Genomic DNA, 16,784 nt, shown 5'->3' with positions numbered 1-16,784 from the left:
CAGAAGCCTGGGTATCATTTTTAGTTTACAGTTTTTGAGTGAAATAATCTTGGGTAGTCACCTGCAACTGCCATGCGAGGTTCTGTAGAGATGAGAGAGTGAATCCTGGTCTCTCAGGAGATTAAAGCCTTAGGGCAGAGGTGGAGGGTGGGGTGGGAAGGGGGGTGGGAGTGGCAAACAAAAAAAAGTTCAGGGTGATCAGGATTGAGTCCCCCTTTACCAAGAGGCAGGAATCACTGTGCTGCCATCACCAGGGTTGGTGACTTTGACTCCTTTCGTACCAACCAGTAGGATAGCTGGTGTTGGGATCACAGGGTTGAGTAGAAACCAGTTGGCTCTTCTGGATACCAAAGCTCTGAGTCTGAGGACGTCCAGTGTAGGGGCTCAGCCCAAACAAGCCCCAGTGGCAGGAACCTGGAACCTGGGAGAAGCTGGTGCAGTGTCCTTCCTGTTTTAGATAGTCCCACAAAGCTATTCCCTGTCAGCAGTCTGGTTTCTGTGGGACTGTTCAAGGTCTTCTAAAGGCTTGTCACAGTTGGCTGGTGTCCCAGACTCCCTGAGAAGAGGCAGTTAGGATGCATGGTTCCTCCAGCGTTTTAGAGGGTTTTCCGAAAGCACTCAACTACTTCTTCATAGTCATGTTTATCACCATCTGCAAAGAAGTCCAAGCCAGTGAGGGTCTGTGGCCTTACGCAGGTTGCTTCCCCCACTTTCCCACTTCAGGGCGCACTTCCATGTCTGGATAGGGAAGGGGTTGGTCTGAATGTTTAAGGTCTTTGCTAGCTGGGAAACTATCATTTGTTCTGACTAAACAGTCTGCAAACATTCTCCCTGTATCCCTTGGGGTGAACAGGGAGCGTGTTGAAAGGAGCTTATTTTCCTTGCCTAGGCTCCGGGGCCCCTGGGAGAGGGTTAGTAGGGACCCTTCAGCATAAGTCCACCACATATAGGCTTGACCATCCAGCCTGGGCTGCAGAAAGGTCTGCCCAGGGGCAGGGCCCTGCTGAATGTTCTGCTAGCAGTATCCAAGGAGTGGGAAGGGAAGGGTAGGGGCAAGGACAAAGGTGAATGGCTGATGGGACTCACCTGGATCCAGTGTGCTGCACTTAGTGGGCCTGAGGTCTTTACGGGCAGGAATCTTGCTGTAGGTATTTGATCCAACTTCTGTGGCCTTTGCCAGGGTCGTCATCTTGAGTTTGGGCAGCAGAGGGCGTTGCTGCAGTTCTGAGACAGGAGAAGACTAAGTGGGGGAAAAAACAGAAGTCAGCAGGGTCCCAAGAAACAGCAGCAGAATCTGTGAACTCTAACTTCCTTCAAATGTCACTTCCTCTGCTCCCTTCTCTACTTCCTTTTCAAGGTGGGGCTTCTCAGAACCCTGGGATTTTTGCCACAAGCACATGACATGGTCTTTGGCAGGGGAGGAAAGGGCCAGGGTAAGAAGAATGTGGTGGGAGCTAGAGACAGTGTCCCGAGCTCTGGTCATTGTCCTTTGCATCTGCTGCTAAAGGGGAAAGGCCATTGTGACACCTCAGAGCAGGGCTCTAGGGCCAAGAGGAGTAGCAAGGGGGAAGGGGGCTTGTCCCGAGCTCCTGCCTTGTGCCGGATACTATGTGCTCATTTAGTCCTTGGGCGATCCTGAGTCACTGGTTCAGTCCCAAATTTATACAGGGCTCAGAGAGAGTATGACATGTCAAACCCTACATAGGGACTCCCTAGCTGGGCCAAGGCTCTAGCCCAGAACACGTCTGTCACCTCTAAAGCCAGTGCTTTTGGTCCTTGCCAGGTAGTTCAGTTGGTTAGAGGGTCATCCCAATACACCAAGGTTGCAAGTTGATCCCCGGTTGGAGCACACACAAGAATCAACCAAAGAGTTCATAAACAAGTGCAACAACAAATTGATGTTTCCATTTCCGTGTGTCTGTCTCTCACTCTCCTTTTCTCTCTCCCCGCCCCCCTTCATTTCTAAAAATCAAAAAAAATAAAAACTAAAAAAATAAACGAAGCCAGTGTTCTTTCTACCACACTATGCTTTAGAGAGCAAACAGTACAGCTCCTGGTTAGCAGCCAGCACTGATACCCAGAGAGGACAAGCTGCTAGATCAAGAAGAAGAAGCAGAAACTGGGCCCCAAAGTCACTTCCATCAGGAAACATGGCTGGGACAGAGGTCTCTGAATTCTCTGTCCTGTATTCTTTCCAGCACTGATGGAAGTCTCCATCTATTCTTTGTCCTCTCTGCAAACCACTGTCCTTCCTCTGCAGATAGGACCCACTCTGGGCCTGAGATGCAGAATTCATCTTTTGAACTTCCACTCTTGTCCCACTACTCACACAATACAAACTACAGGTAGAGCTTGGTAGTCAGCTGCTCAAGCCACGTGGTCACACCTGACTTCAAACCCCAGCTCACCATTTGTGAGCGCATGATCTCAGGTAGACTGCCTTACCCGCCTGTGTTCATTCTCTCCATGGTACAAAGAGATGGTAACAGTGCCGGCCGCAGAGGGACAGTGTGGGAGCTAAGAAGGGCAATGCGTACAGGGTGCCTGCCACAGAGTAAGCGCCCAACAGTCAGCAGCTAATGAAACAGCACTGAGCGCTGTTCTCTCAGGTCCACTAGTAAGAAAGCAGATGCTCAGAGTCCAGGCCACACAGTGAGTAAACTGCGACTGGGATTGAGCCTTTACATCTACCTGGTTCTTTCCCCCTTACTGGGATCCAGTTTGGTTCAGTTTAGCACGCACTGGCACTTTCTCTTCCCCCTTTGGAGTGGGTAAGGTCTGTCCCCATAGGACTCTCACTGTAACCAGAGAGATTCAGGTGAATCCAACCGAAAACTACGTGTCCCCCACCCCACCCCCCAGTTGTGTCCAACATGCAGTATGAACACATGAGAGGGAGGACCCTGCCTAGAAGGAAATCTAAGCTGAGCCTTGCCCATGAGCCTGAAAGAAAGGGATGGTGTGTGTAATGTGCTGAGGCAGAAGTCCTGGCACTGTGAGGGGTTTCAGGAGCTTCTCTGAGTCTAGACTGTGAACCTCGGAGTTGGTGGGGGAAGACAGGCCTTGGGAAGGTGATACTGAAGTCAGCTGATAAAAGACCCTGGATGCTGTGTTAAGGGGTCTGCCCTATCTCTGGCAATGGAGAGCCACTGGAAGTTTTGGAAAATGGGACCAAAACCCATTGGTGACCAGGGGAGGATTTCGAAGACCATTCTGACAGCTGCAGGGAGGGGTTAAAGAGGCTGCCAGATAGTTTAGGTCAGAAGTAATTAATCTTGAACTAGGGAGTGACAACAAGGGTAGCGAAGAAAGGCAAAGCACAATGAACTTGGTATCAGAATGCTTATGCTCCAGTTCAGCCTTCCTGGTAATTAAGTGTGACTGGTGCATATCAGGGCTGCTGAGTCCTCGTTTTCTCAGCCGTAAAATATGGATTATCACACCAATATAATGACTGTCAGGATGGAATAAGAATAATATAGGTGCAAAGTATGCATTTCCAAACTGCAAGTTCCATACAATCATAAGAGAAATGTGATGCTAGACCAAGGAGAATGGCCCAACTTTGCAGGGACCGTAACAGGTGAACCCATCCCGCCAACATTGGTTATATTGGTACCTTCATGCTTCCCTCCAGTCTGCTCTGTTTCTCCTGCTCGCTGAGGTTCTGACGCTTCGGGGGCCTGGGTGGAGGGCCTTGGCTCTCTGAGGCCGGTAACTTCCGAAGGTGATAATAGAAGGCATCTGTCAGCTCCTCCACTGTGGCTGCGGGGAGAGACCCAGCTGGCTGGCCTGGCTGCCCCTCCTCCTCCATAATAGTCAGGTCCAGCCACTGGGGAGGGATCTCGAAGTACATCCCAGGCTCTGAGTCCAGGCTGACCACCAAGAAGGGTTCCATGATTTTCTCCTCAAGCCGCAGACCAGGGAAGAGGGGCAGAGGGTCAGCAGGGTGGCTGCTGTCCTTGGTCACCACCTTGACTTCACAGGGCAGTGAGAACTGGGCAGTCAGATCTGCCAGGTTATATCGCCGGGCATCGCTCATCTCCTCCACAAAGCTGCCAGAGAAGTAGAGGGGCAGCACAATCTGTTCTTGATCCTCTGCCTCCTCTTCATACTCCTCCTCCTCCCCAGCTTGGTCACTGAGCCGATGACACATCAAGACGTCCATGTCCCTGCCGTGAGACCCATGGGCCTGACCAGACCCCAGCACCTCCAGCCTGTCTCCCATAGCCAGGGAAGAGAACCCAGGGATCTCCTCCTCATTACCCTCACAGTCCTTCATGGTCACCACCCGCAGTGGCCGGCCGGGCTGCAGAGCACCCAGGAGGTCATAGGCTGTGGAGAACTCTCTTGGCCGTCGCCGCAGTTTCCCATGGTAGGCTCCAGAGACCATGAAGTATCTGGGCACCTTCCGGCCCTTGGTTGAGGCCAGGACCCGCCAGGGAGGTGAAGCTAGGCCATGGATGCAGAGCCCCTGGCCTTTCCGCAAGGAACCCACCCATGGGCTGAGGAAGATGGGTGGCCCCTCCGGGACTTCCAGGATCTGTGCATTCAAGGGGAAGGGGCCTCCCCGTGCCAGGACCTCGCTCAGCAGCAGCGGTTGGATGAAGTGGATGTGTTCAGAGGAGGTGGTGACATCCTCCACGTCAACCTCCAGGGTAGAAGGGATGCTGACGATGGTCCTGCGCACTGTGGAGGGCAGAGGTCAGCTTAATGCTGTGGCCACACGCCACCTCAGCAGTGTACTCTTCAGCCCCAGCAAAGAGATCTGGGCCGGCTGACCTCTCTCCCTTTGTCTTTCCTACCAGCACTGTCCTGTCCCAGATCCCTTGGCCAACTCTTGCCTTCAACCTCTTTCTTTTTAAAGTTATTTTAGAAAGCTTTAAACATTTATAAAAGTAAAAAGACTAGTGTAGCGACCCCCATGTACCCACCTACAACACTGAACTCAAGGCCCATCTTTAATCTCTACTTCCGTCTATTTCCCTCCACTGGATTATTTTGAATCAGAGCCATCATATCACAAGATCTGTGATTTCTAAAACGAGGGGTGATTAAAAATTTAACCACCTAATCACAGTATTACTACGCTGAAATAATAGTGATTATCTGGTAATTCCTATTATAATATAGAATATCCAATCAGTTCAACCACTTCTTAATTTTAATTGAATGTAATTTTTTAAGCTGCCTTTCTAAGTCCTTCCTGGATTTAAATAGAGAAAACCAAGTCAAGATAAACAATGACTAAATAACCTTGGGCATCTTGTTTCCTCTCTGGATTATTACCCGGTGTATAAACTCAAAGGGTGATTTCGGGTATGAGGAAAACTGATATGTCTTGAGGCTGACCCACATCACACGGAAGATGGAGCAGGGCATAATGTCCCCATTTTGCAGGTGAGAACACTGAGGCTTAGTGGGGTGGTGATTACTTCCCTCAGGTCACACTGCTAGAGTTTTTGCTTGTGCCAGGTGGACTGATCATTGGTTGAGTCTGGGAGATGTGGGGGTTCATTATACTGTTTGGTTTTTTTCTTCAAAATACTCATGGATTAACTGAGCTGCCTCATTATCCAGCCTGCCAAGCCCCACCCACCATGAAAACCCATGGCTCCCCAAACTGTGGTCTCTTACTGCCCAGGGCTTGCTGGGAAAGAGCTAACCTCCATACCTGGGAAGAAATGTTCAGATGAGCCTCAAACATCTTCTACCAGAAAGCAAGAAAACCTATTCAAGGCCACGAAGGTATGTCAAAACGTAAGGAGCCAATTTGAAAAGGCTCCCATTGACCAAAGCTGAGATAATTTATTCAAATAAGAATAACAATTTCAGTGGATTAGAATTGTGAATTCATAATGATTTTTTAAAAGACCCCAAATCACCCACTGAAGGATGCTAAGGAGCAAACTCCGTATTTTAAAAACCAGTTAAAAAAAAAAAGGCCCTGGCTGGTGTAGCTCAGTAGATTGAGTGCCGGCCTGGGAACCAGAGGGTTACTGGTTTGATTCCCAGTCAGGGCACATGCCTGGGTGGTAGGCCAGGTCCCCAGTAGGTGGTGCCCAAGAGGCAACCACATATGCATGTTTCTCTTCCTTTCTCCCTTTCTTCCTTCCCCTGTCTAAAAATAAATAAATAAGATCTATTTAAAAAATAATGTTACTTATTAGTCCTCAGCACAGGCTGGTGGCAGGGTTGGTGACTCAGAGGTAGAACCTAGTCAGGTCTCACCAGCTGGTGACCAAGCCTGAACAGAGCTGAAGAATGGTGTCCAGGGACCTCTGCATACACAAACACAATGCCCTCTATGTCCTGTACAGAGTGTAACAAAGTAAGTGAGGAGTGTTCTCTATGCAGTTTCCCCATGAAGGAATGACAAGCTTAAAATATCACCATTGCCCTGGCTGGTGTAGCTCAGTAGATTGAGCGTGGGCCTGCGAACCACATGATCGCGGTTCGATTCCCAGTCAGGGCACATGCCTGGGCTGCAGGCCAGTTCCCAGCGGGGGACTCATGAGAGGCAACCATACATTGATATTTCTCTCCTTCTCTTCCCTTCTAAAGATAAATAAAATATTTAAAAAAAATATCACCATTGCAATTTCTAACAAAATCATGGATCTAGGGAGTGGTCAGCAGCAGCCACTCACATCACACTGGCCCATCCATTGTGTTATCTGATCTACACCCCATGGAAAGGCTGATGCTCCAGTTAGGTTGGTGGCAGACACAGAGTCAAGTGGGAATTCCTTGCCCTACACCTCACATGACTATAAAAAAAACTGTGTCCCTTTTATCTGTTAAGCCTCTGGAGCTAAGTGCCTGTTTCCAGGTGTGTACAAATCTGGAACTAACACAGTATGCCTGAGACTGTTCTCCCTAGAAAGACCTGCCTACAATGTCAGTCCTTGGCTGACATGCAGGAATCGTGGATTTGGGGAGGGCTCCCCTGTTAAGAGTGGATCACTGGTGCCCTGACTGGGTAGCTCATTTGGTTAGAGCATTATCCTGGTATACCAAGGTTGCAGGTTCTATCCCTGGTCAGGTCACATACAAGAATCAACCAATGAATGCATAAATAAGTGGAACAACAAATTGATGTTTCTTTCCCTGTCCTCCCCTCTCTCCCCCTTTTCCTCTCTCTAAAATCAGTAAATTAAAAAAATTTTAAAGGTGGGCCCTAGCCAAGTGGCTCAGTTGGTTGGAGCCTCACCTGGTGCACCAAAAAGTTGCAGGTTCAACTCATGGTCTGGGCATGTACAGGAGGCAACCGATCAGTGTTTCTCTGTCTCTGTCTCCCCCACTTCCTCTCTCCCTAAAATTAACAAATATATCCTTGGGTGAGGATTTTTTAAAAAGCGAGTCACTGCCCAAACTGTGCAAACGATGTGATTTAAGCTGAACACCTGCTTTCCCTCTGGGGGTCTTGAATCTTTGTAGGGGTCAGGCAGCAGGGGCCTGCGTGACCAGTCTCCAGTAAAAACTGTGGGCGCTGAGACTCCAGTGAGCTTCCCTCACAGACAACACCTCACACATGTTGCGGCCCTTCAGTGCTGGAGGAATTAACTCCCTGTGTGAGTCCCTGGTTTCCTCTGGGCTTCTCCACATGTACTTTTCCCTTTGCTGACAGTGCTTTGGGTCCTTTCGCTGGGATCCATCAGAGCTGTGAGTACAACCATGTGCCGAGTCCCGTGAGTCCCCACATTGAATCGGCAGACCTGGGGGTGTCTCAGGGCCCACCCAGCGGGAAAGTCAGGGGACAGAGGATGGGGTTTACACTCCACAAAGGATGCTGGTGACAAAAATCCAAAATGTGAAGAAGCTCACAGGACAAAAAGCCTACTCTCTTCGACAGAGAAATTACAAGGAAAATTTAAAAAGGGGAAACCTATAGATTAAAGTGGACTTAAGAGACATATCAATCAATGGCAATGTTGTAGACCTTATGTGGGTCTTGAGGTGGATAAAATTTTTAAAAAGTATGAGATAGTGGAGAAAATTCAAACACCGGGTGGGTGTCGCCAACGTGTGCTGGCCATAGGAATGATTGTTCATGAATTTGGTATGATGGTGGTATTGTGTCTGTTTAAAAAAAGAGTCATCCCTGGCTGGTGTGGCTCGGTGGATTGAGCGCAGGCCTATGAGCCTAAGGATGGCAGATATTTTTTTTTTAAAAAGAGCGAGCCTCCGGTCGAGATGGCGGGGTAGGTAAATGCAGTACTCGCATCTCCCACAACCACCTCAAAACAATAACTCAACTATAGAACAACCACCATTCAGAACTGCCTCAAATTAGCTGGGCAGAAGTCCTACAACTAAGGACATGAAGAAGAGGCCACATCGAAATCATGACCTTTTGCCCGAATGGCTGGACAGTGTGCAGAAAAATGGAGAGCTATTGCGTTTGGAAGTGAGTGAGGATGAAGAAGGCAGCCTCTTCCTTCCTGACACATCTGTCATGGTCTATGTCAGGTTCAGTGAGAACAGGATTATTACTGAAGAGGATGACTACAGAGATAGAAAGAAGCATGAAACTAAACTCAGGTGGTTCACCAATATTTTAAAAGTAAGACTTTTAGCCCTGGCTGGTGTAGCTCAGTGGATTGAGTGCGGGCCTGCGAACCACACGATCGCAGTTCGATTCCCAGTCAGGGCACATGCTGGGGTTGCAGGCCAGTTCCCAGCAGGGGACTCACGAGAGGCAACCACACATTGGTATTTCTCTCCTTCTCTCCTTCCCTTCCCCTCTAAAGATAAATAAGTAAAATCTTTTAAAAAAATAAAAGTAAGACTTTTACACAAGCACCATAATAATAATAATAAAAAGAGCAAGAAGAGTGGACCAGTCTCCATTCTAAAGCATGAATCCAATCAGAAAACAGGAGTTGTCCAACAGAAGTATGAAGACATGAACAACTAACTATGTGAACCCCAAAGAGCTAATGGTCCCTAAAGCCAAAGAGCAGCTTGAGCTTCTGGAAGTGCTGGCTGGGACCATCCATCAGACTAAGTGGGGCTAGAGAAATGCTGAAAACAGGCCAGTGGACAGAGGCTTGTGGTCCACGGCCAGGGGTCTGCCGCGAAGGGTGGTCAGATATTAACCAATAAATGCCGCGGCCAAACATTGGTCCTTGTTTGCCGAGATACATGATGAGTGATGCCCACTGGGAAAGTGATCCCAGCAGAAGTATTGCCAGGTTGTCAACAGGTTAAGGACTGCCTGACAGTACTTAAGTGTGTTGGACTGCCAGGCACAGTGTTCTTAAACACTTCGGTGTCTTAAAAAAGTCGCATTTTAAAATAGACATAGTTTTTTTAAAAAAGAAACACATATTGGAGTATTGATGGAGAAATGCTGCAGTACCTGGGGTCGGTCTGCTTTGAAACAATCAGGTGCGGGATGGGGAGGGGGAGCTGAGGAGAGATGAAACAGGACAGCCAACAATTGCGATGTTGGGTAATGGAGTTGTGGGGGTCTGTTATCCTCCTCCTTGCTTTTGTACAGGTTTGAATTTTTGTACAATAAAGTAATTAAAATTTTTTTTCAAAAACAGAGCAAAGAATCCCCGCTTGGCTCTGCCATCTGTCAGCCATCCTGACCGACAGTCTCGGTAACTGCCAGGGGGCTTGAACTCTGGCCTCCAGGGAGCAGGGCCCAGGTACCATTTTTCCGCCTCTGCTCAGGCCTGGCCTCCAACCGGACAGGCCCTCTGCCTCTGCGTCATGGGCATGTTGCCCCCAGCCGGGCCTAGGAAGTACCCCGTGAAGCAGCTGGGGCTTCAGTCCATGCCCTCTGCCACCCCGACACAAGGACCTGCAGAAGCACCTGCTCTCCCCAGAAGCAGGAGAAGAGGTTGCTCCTCCTGAGCAAATGGTCAAGGTTTCACGTGGCAACTCTGTGTCCTAGCTGCTAGTAAGCTCACAACCCACTTTGCCCAATTTTATAACGTATCTGGGACCTTGCTCTAGAGTTAGGTTATTTGCCTATCTCCATTTACACCTAGTTTCCCACTCTTTCAGAATCTTCATTCTGTTACTCTGTATAAACTGTAAGCCACCTGGAATCGCTAGACTGTGGCGGGGATCTTCCGTCAGAGCAGCTGCCCAGGGGCCCTCTCTCCCTTCCCCTCCGACCCCCACCCACCTGTCCCGACAACTCACTGTGCATGATGGCTTGGATCTCATAGTGCGGCCTCAGGATCAAGGAGCGCCAGGGGAGGGTGGGGCAGGTGAGGAGGAGGCCCTTAAGGGCTGGGTCTTGCAGGGCCTGCAGCAGGGTCCGAGGGGCACCCGTCTCCAGTTCCCAGAAGGGCCCCTTGGTGGACAGGGGCAGATACAGGGCCACCACCTGGGTCCCCATGCTTAGCACACAGCGGGCAGAGCAGGTCCCGAGGTGCATTTCCACAGCCTCGAGCATGAGGGGCTGCTCCTCAGGCACCACCCTGGTCTGTGTGTCAATTCTGTAGATGGACATGAACCAGACGGGCAGCGGCTTGGAGCTCCGGATCAGAGCAGAGACAAGTTCCTCCAGGGTTCCATAGCTCTGAGGGCCGGTGAGGGGGCTGAAGTGGCCTGTGGGGAACAGCAGAGGGGATCCGGGTGGAGCAGGCTTCAGCTGGGCCCATGGCCAAATGTACCAGGCTCCGGGCTGGCTGACGAGAACCCTTCCAGATTCCCCCAAGGATAAGGCGCCAAGGACAGGTCAGCATCTGAACCCCTGGGCCACAGGGCTGAGAGGTGGGAGGCAGCCAGGGACCGTGTGTGAATGGACAGCGAGGAGCAGAAATGGAGACAGTTCCTTCTCACACAAGGGCACAGACACGGAGGGACTGTTGCCAGGGAGAGAGGACAGAACAGGGACGTGCTCCCGACCAGAGCCACCAACCGCAGCTGTGTTTTCCTACCTCTGGACTCCCCCTGCCTCTGATCTCTCCAACTTTGCCTCCAGATGCCTCACTGCTGCTCCAGTGCCACACACCCAACAGCTGTCACCCCACCAGGGGCAGTGCCACTCTCCCTCTCCCAAACTGGAAGCCCAGGAGCCACTGGCTGCATGAGCTCTGACCACCCCCCGCCCCTTAAGTGTCTGCCAGTTCTGGCTGCTCTCCTCCCTCTGTCCCTCCCCGACCCCGTCCATTCTCCTCTTGTCTAAACTAACCTCATATCTGGACATCACTTCACTTCAGAGACTTTCCTGCCCCAAACACGCATCACATGTCCAATCCAGGAAACGTCATGCAAACCCGGACTGAGGGACACTCTGCGGAAGCACTGGTCTGGACGCCTCACAAACGTGGATGTGAGGACAAGGAAAGGCGGAGGAACTCTCCCAGCTCGAGGGAGACTAAATGAAGAGGACAGCAGCCAGAATCTGGGGCTCGATTCTGGATCGAGGGAAAAAACTGCTACAAGAGACATCGGCAGCCCTGGCCGTGTAGCTCAGCTGGCTGGAGCACCGCTCCCACATGCCAAGGTTGCGGTTCGACCCCCAGGCAGGGCACATACAAGGACCAACCAAGGAAGGTGGAAATAAGTGGAACAACAAATCAATCTCTCTCTCTCTCTGTGCTCCTTCCACTGTCTCTCTAAAACTGATAAATAATTTTTTTAACTATACCCCCCAAAAAAGACATCATTAGGGCAGTTGATGAAGTTTGAATACAGACCATGATCAGGCACTAATATCACATCGATACTAAATTTCCTGAATTTGATCATTAAACCAGTTCTGTGAACAAATGTCCTTTTTTTTAGGAGACACACTAAATATTACGAATAATATTTAGATGTAAAGGGCATCACATCTGTAATTTACTTTCAAGTAGTTTAGGACAAATATATAGGCATACATATACAGTAACACATATTTATATGTAGGTGTATGTATGTGTGAAGAGAGAGAGGAAGAGAAAGAGAGGAAGCACATATAACAAGTGTTTAACAGTTAGTGAATCCGGATAAGGGTATACAGTAGTTCTAGCAAGTCTTCTGTAAACTTGAAACCTTTTCAAAATAAAAACAAAATCCTCCAAATACAAAATAACACACATCACTTTCACATTCACTGTGGAGACCGAAATGGTCTGAGACCCACACAGGCCCCGCCCACTCGCCTGGCACCCACAGCCACGCCCATCCTGTCTGGGTGGGCACGGTGGCTCTCGCTGAGGGCGGCCTTCACACGGTGCCCGCTCTGCGCTTCACTGCATGCTCCACGTATGGAAACCGTTTTAGCCTTACATCAAGCCTGAGTAACTCCATCACAGAGGAGGAAGCTGAGGCCCAGAGATGTCACAGGAAGTGGCCAAAACCACAGTTAGTGACAGAGCAAGATCCCCACCTAGGCTTCGGCTTCGGCATCTGCCCACAGTCCGCCTCACCACACACCTCCTGCAATAACTGAGTGATGTGGAGGTCTGGAGCCCCACTGTGCACATGCTACTCCCTCTAGCTGCTCCCACTAGAGATCCTTCCTCCAGCTAGGTGCCACCTCCTCCAGGAAGCCTGCACAGACCACCCCCCTCCCAGGCAGGCTGCTCATGCCAGAGCCCCCTCTTAACTTGTGCCGACTTCTACTGTCGCCCTCCTCTCATTGCCACCATGGGAGCTCCCCACTGGAGAGAGCTGCCCGGGTTCATCCCAAACCCCACACCGCCCACCCCCAGCAGAGGCCATACAGTGGGTGTCAGCGAATGTTTAGTAAGCAAAGGTATGAGCGAACACAGAGACGGGCACGTAGACAAAGACCTGGAACAAAACATCCCAGCCAAATGTGATCAGAGAGATGGACAGGGAGGGGGCGGCCAGGATCAGGGCATCGTCAGGCCACCCTGAGGACATCCTGAGCCTGGAGGCCAAGTGGACGTGAGAGTTGCACGTGCTAACCCAGAGGGGCGGGAGTGCATGCAGGAGTTGGCAAGCCTGAGAGTGTGTCCGCAGGGGTGCCTGGAGGGGGCCAGGGCGCATGGGGAGACAGGGGTGCCAACCTTACCCTTGAAGTTGGGGTCCAGCTCTATGGTCTGACCTGTCCCTGGGTTCTCACAGACAACCTTCTGGAGGCGGAGCTGGGTGACCTTCATCAGGTCCCCTGTGGACAGGCAGCACTCATTCCCGGAGATCTCATAGATGGAGCCTACGAAGACACAGATGCAGTTTCCCCGTTCAGCAAGGGCCAAGCACCGGGCGGCCTGTGCCCTGCTCGGCCACGCCTGTGCACACGTGCTTCTACCGTCTGGAACGCCTTCCCCTGTCTTTCCTTACCTGATGGCCACTGGCTGAGCTGTGCTCCGTCAGCATAAATGCCACCTTTGCCTTCTTCTAGTGCTGGATGTACCCTTCCATGGTACACTCTCTGGCCCTCTTCACAGCCCTGTGTCTCCTGAACTCAGCTTATGGGGCAGGGCTGACCCATCTCAGCACCATTGTGGCCAGCACAGGCCTGGCCTGTCCATATATGTTCAAGTCACGAGTGGGTGCATGGTCCTGTGACACCCATTCCCTTATCACTATTATTTAATCAGGCCCAGAGAGGGTCAGTGGCTACCCAAGCTCACACAAAGCCTAACAGCTGCCCCGGTGCTTTCTTCTTCAGATGAATTTTTCTTTAAAGATTTTATTTATTTATTTATTTTTAGAGGGGAAGGGAAGGAGAGAGGGAGAGAAGTATCAATGTATAGTTGCCTCTCATGAGTTCCCTGCGGGAACTGGCCTGCAACCCAGGCATGTGCTCTGACTGGGAATCAAACCACAATCCTTTGGTTCACAGGCCCGTGCTCAATCCACTGAGCTACATGAGCCAGGGCATCAGATGAATTGTTTTTAAAGGATGCGCAGCCAGAACGGAGGGCCACTGACAGCGTGTGCCCCGCAGGCAGGGTTCTGGGCCCTCGAAGTAGCATCTGAAACAGGGAAGTGCTTGGTAGAGATCTCTCGGGAGAGAGATCTGTCTGGGGAGAGATCACACACGAGTGTGCAGGCTCCATGTCCTGCTGACGACCACCGGGAAAGTACAGGTGGGTGAGCGTCAAGGCCACCTGACCCACCCCACCCTAGCCCAACCCAGGGCATCCCCAGCAGGGCCCTGCAGCCAGGAGGACTGAACTGAGGCAGCGTCAGTCCTGTCGACTAAGATGGTGTGGAGGGGGGCCATGTTTTGCGTGCGCGAAGTGGAGCAATGACGGGTAGGGGTGTTGCAATCCCTAGGGCATGCGCTCTGCAATGTGGTCAACAGCCCATGCTTATCTGAAGGGTAACACCACCCTCTCAGAGCAGCTCGGTGGAGTGATATAACCAACACGCCTATGGAGGTGGCACAAAACAACGTGAGTTAACAAGAGGCTGATGCATCACTGCATCGTCAAACAAGAGTATGAAAGCAAAGGCCTGTGAATGGGCAGCTGAGACCACGGACGGACGCTCCATTGCTCCCATCGACCTTGCCCTGGCTGGCTCTGAGGCCGCCATAGACTCTGCCTTGTAAGGCACTGACCGGCTGTCTCCCACACCAGACTTGATCGGGACTCTTGGGACTCAGGTTCATTATCCCCCAATGCTCTTGTGTGATGTTATTGCTGGTTGCTTCTGAGTGACTATTACTGTTACTAGGTTAGTATGCATTTGGATTGAATCTACCTTAATAAAAGCTGAATGAATAGCGTAGTCACTGTGTTGTTGTTCCAGTTTGCCGGCGTTGCCTGCACAGCTGGTGGGAGTATTGGTGGCCTGGCCCCTCCAGTCTGTGACAAAGGCTGGAGTCTGGCTTACAGGAAAGACTGTAGCGTGGACACTCGTAAGGTTCGAGTATTACTCGCACAACCCTTCTCATAGCCCTGAGAAAGTGGTGAAAACCCCTCCCTTTATCACCCGGAAAACATACATAGGCTCATAAAACATTCTGACTACAGTTTTGGGGGTGGGGCAAGGGGCTGGTGGGTCCAGGGGAGGTGCTGTGGTCAGTATTGCATATGGGTCATTGCATTTATGACCCATGACTGCCCTCAAAGGGACAGACATTTCCCTTTCCCAAATGAAGAAACTGAGCCTCGGCGAGGTTGCATGGGTGGCCCAAGATCAGAGGTAGTAAGAGACCCAATTGAGACTTGAGTCCAGGGTGCTTGCTCCCCACACTGCAACTCCTAACCCGTTCCAAGTGTCCAGACCAGGAGCCTGTGCCATCAGTATCACGGTCTGTCCCCTCCACACTCACCCTCACCTGCACACTTGCATCCCTCTGGTCCTTCTCTTACCCTAACTTCCGTCACTTCCCACCAGCCAGCTCAGGCAGAATGATGAAACTCAGATATTAAGACACACAGCAAGCAGCGGGTGTCGGGAAGAGAGCAAACGGAGCACAGGTGCCTGCCGGAAGCCCCCAGAGGTAGAGTCAGGATTCGAACCCAGATCCATCAGATTCCCAAATGGACCTGGCCAGACCCAGTGTGCGGTGGCCTGCCCTGTGCCTTCTATGTCCCTCCATATGCCTCACCCTCCATCTAGGACACACTTGGGGCCTCGGAATTCTGGAAGCTGATGTGGCAGTGTGAGGGAACAGAGAGAGGGGAGGAGATAGTCAGGGCAGCCACGCATTAATTTGCTAAGGAAGGAGCTTCCCCAGCCCCACCCAGAGTCTGGGTTCCCTCTCCTCCTCCTTCCCTGTTCTGTCTCCCTCAGCCCATCCCTCACCATCAGCAGCCTGCGTTTCCCATCTGCTGAGCAGCCATTCTGTCCTCTCCCGTGTTCCACTGCCGGTCAGTCCCTGGTCTCTTGCTCCTTCAGGTAGTAACTAGTGACCGAGCCCCTGCTGTGCACTAACCACCTGTGAACAAGGCAGGCTGTGGCCAGGGGAGCAGATGTGCGGGCATGTACGGAGCAGAGAGCCGAGAAGGCTTCAAGGATGAGGGATTCAGTTCTCTTCACTAAGCTGAGAACTGAAGAGCTGATCAGATCAAGTAGTGTCCACCGTCTAGCAGAGCACAAAGGTGCGATGGAGGGACCGCAGGGAGCTGGTGTAGATGGGAGTGGAGGGGAGCACGAGGCTACACGGAGCAGAGGGCTGACCCGGCACCTAAGAATCAAGCAACAGCTGCAAGTCCTGGGCGCCCTGACGCTGGAGCCCCGCACAGCCGCACCTCAATCAACGCGCACAGCGGCTTGACCCCGCCGCGGCTGGGTTCCGCCCCCCTGGCAGTCGGAGCCCATTACTTCCCAGGTGGCGCGCAGCCCCGAGTCGCACAGCAGGGGCAGCGTGGGGATTCCAAGCTGGGGCGCACTTTCCCGGGCTTCCGACGCGCCCGCAGCGCCCCTGCCCACACACCCGGGAGGCCCTGGCCGCCGCGGCGCTGCGAGTCGGACGGTCGCCGCCGGCCACTCACCCTGGAAGTAGACGCCGGAGCAGACTCGCAGCACTCGCGGGAGAGAGGCGGGGTCCAGGGCGCAAACAAAGTCCTGCAGCGGCACGGGCTCCATGGTCCGCGAGGTTCGCTGGCCGTGGCCGCAGTGGCCGGGCGGCCGCGCTCCCGCCCGAGCCCCGCCCCGCGGGGAGGGGCCGCTCGCCGCCTCGCTGGTAGGCGGTTTGCCTGCCCGGCCCCAGTTTCCGCGTCTCTAGAATGGGTTGCGGTACCTGCCTGTCTTCTTGGCGGCACGATTTGGGCCTGGATAAGGAAGGCTCTGCGTGAATGAAAGCAGGCCCCGCGTCTGCAGCCGTCCGTGACGGACCCGGCAGTGCAGGGGGAAGACGAAGCCCCGAGGCCCCCTGCGCCCGCTCCCTAGCCCCCCACCGCCCCCCG

The 16,784-nt window shown here is 52.1% G+C and overlaps 1 protein-coding gene across 2 annotated transcripts; it reads right to left on the bottom strand.

Annotated features, from left to right (window-relative positions):
• THEMIS2 (thymocyte selection associated family member 2) lies at window positions 1-16,524 on the bottom strand. Of its 2 annotated transcripts, XM_037057147.1 has the most exons (6): window positions 16,371-16,524; window positions 12,992-13,132; window positions 10,162-10,572; window positions 3,620-4,689; window positions 1,087-1,240; window positions 1-652 (listed from the first exon to the last, which is right to left on the bottom strand). In XM_037057147.1, the coding sequence occupies exons 1-6, from the start codon at window positions 16,462-16,464 to the stop codon at window positions 597-599; spliced, it is 1,926 nt and encodes a 641-aa protein (XP_036913042.1). In that variant the 5' UTR covers window positions 16,465-16,524; the 3' UTR covers window positions 1-596. The 2 variants fall into 2 exon arrangements, with proteins under 2 accessions (XP_036913042.1, XP_036913043.1); XM_037057148.1 differs by lacking the exons at window positions 1-652; window positions 3,620-4,689 and having other exon boundaries at window positions 1,125-1,240.
• Between the last annotated feature and the right edge of the window lie 260 nt (window positions 16,525-16,784).

Source organism: Sturnira hondurensis, unplaced genomic scaffold (assembly GCF_014824575.4).
Source record: "Sturnira hondurensis isolate 20B ecotype Veracruz unplaced genomic scaffold, ASM1482457v3 Scaffold0009516, whole genome shotgun sequence".
NCBI lineage: Eukaryota > Metazoa > Chordata > Mammalia > Chiroptera > Phyllostomidae > Sturnira > Sturnira hondurensis.
The sequence above is the reverse complement of the archived record's forward strand: the minus strand, read 5'-3'. Positions and strand labels throughout refer to the sequence as shown.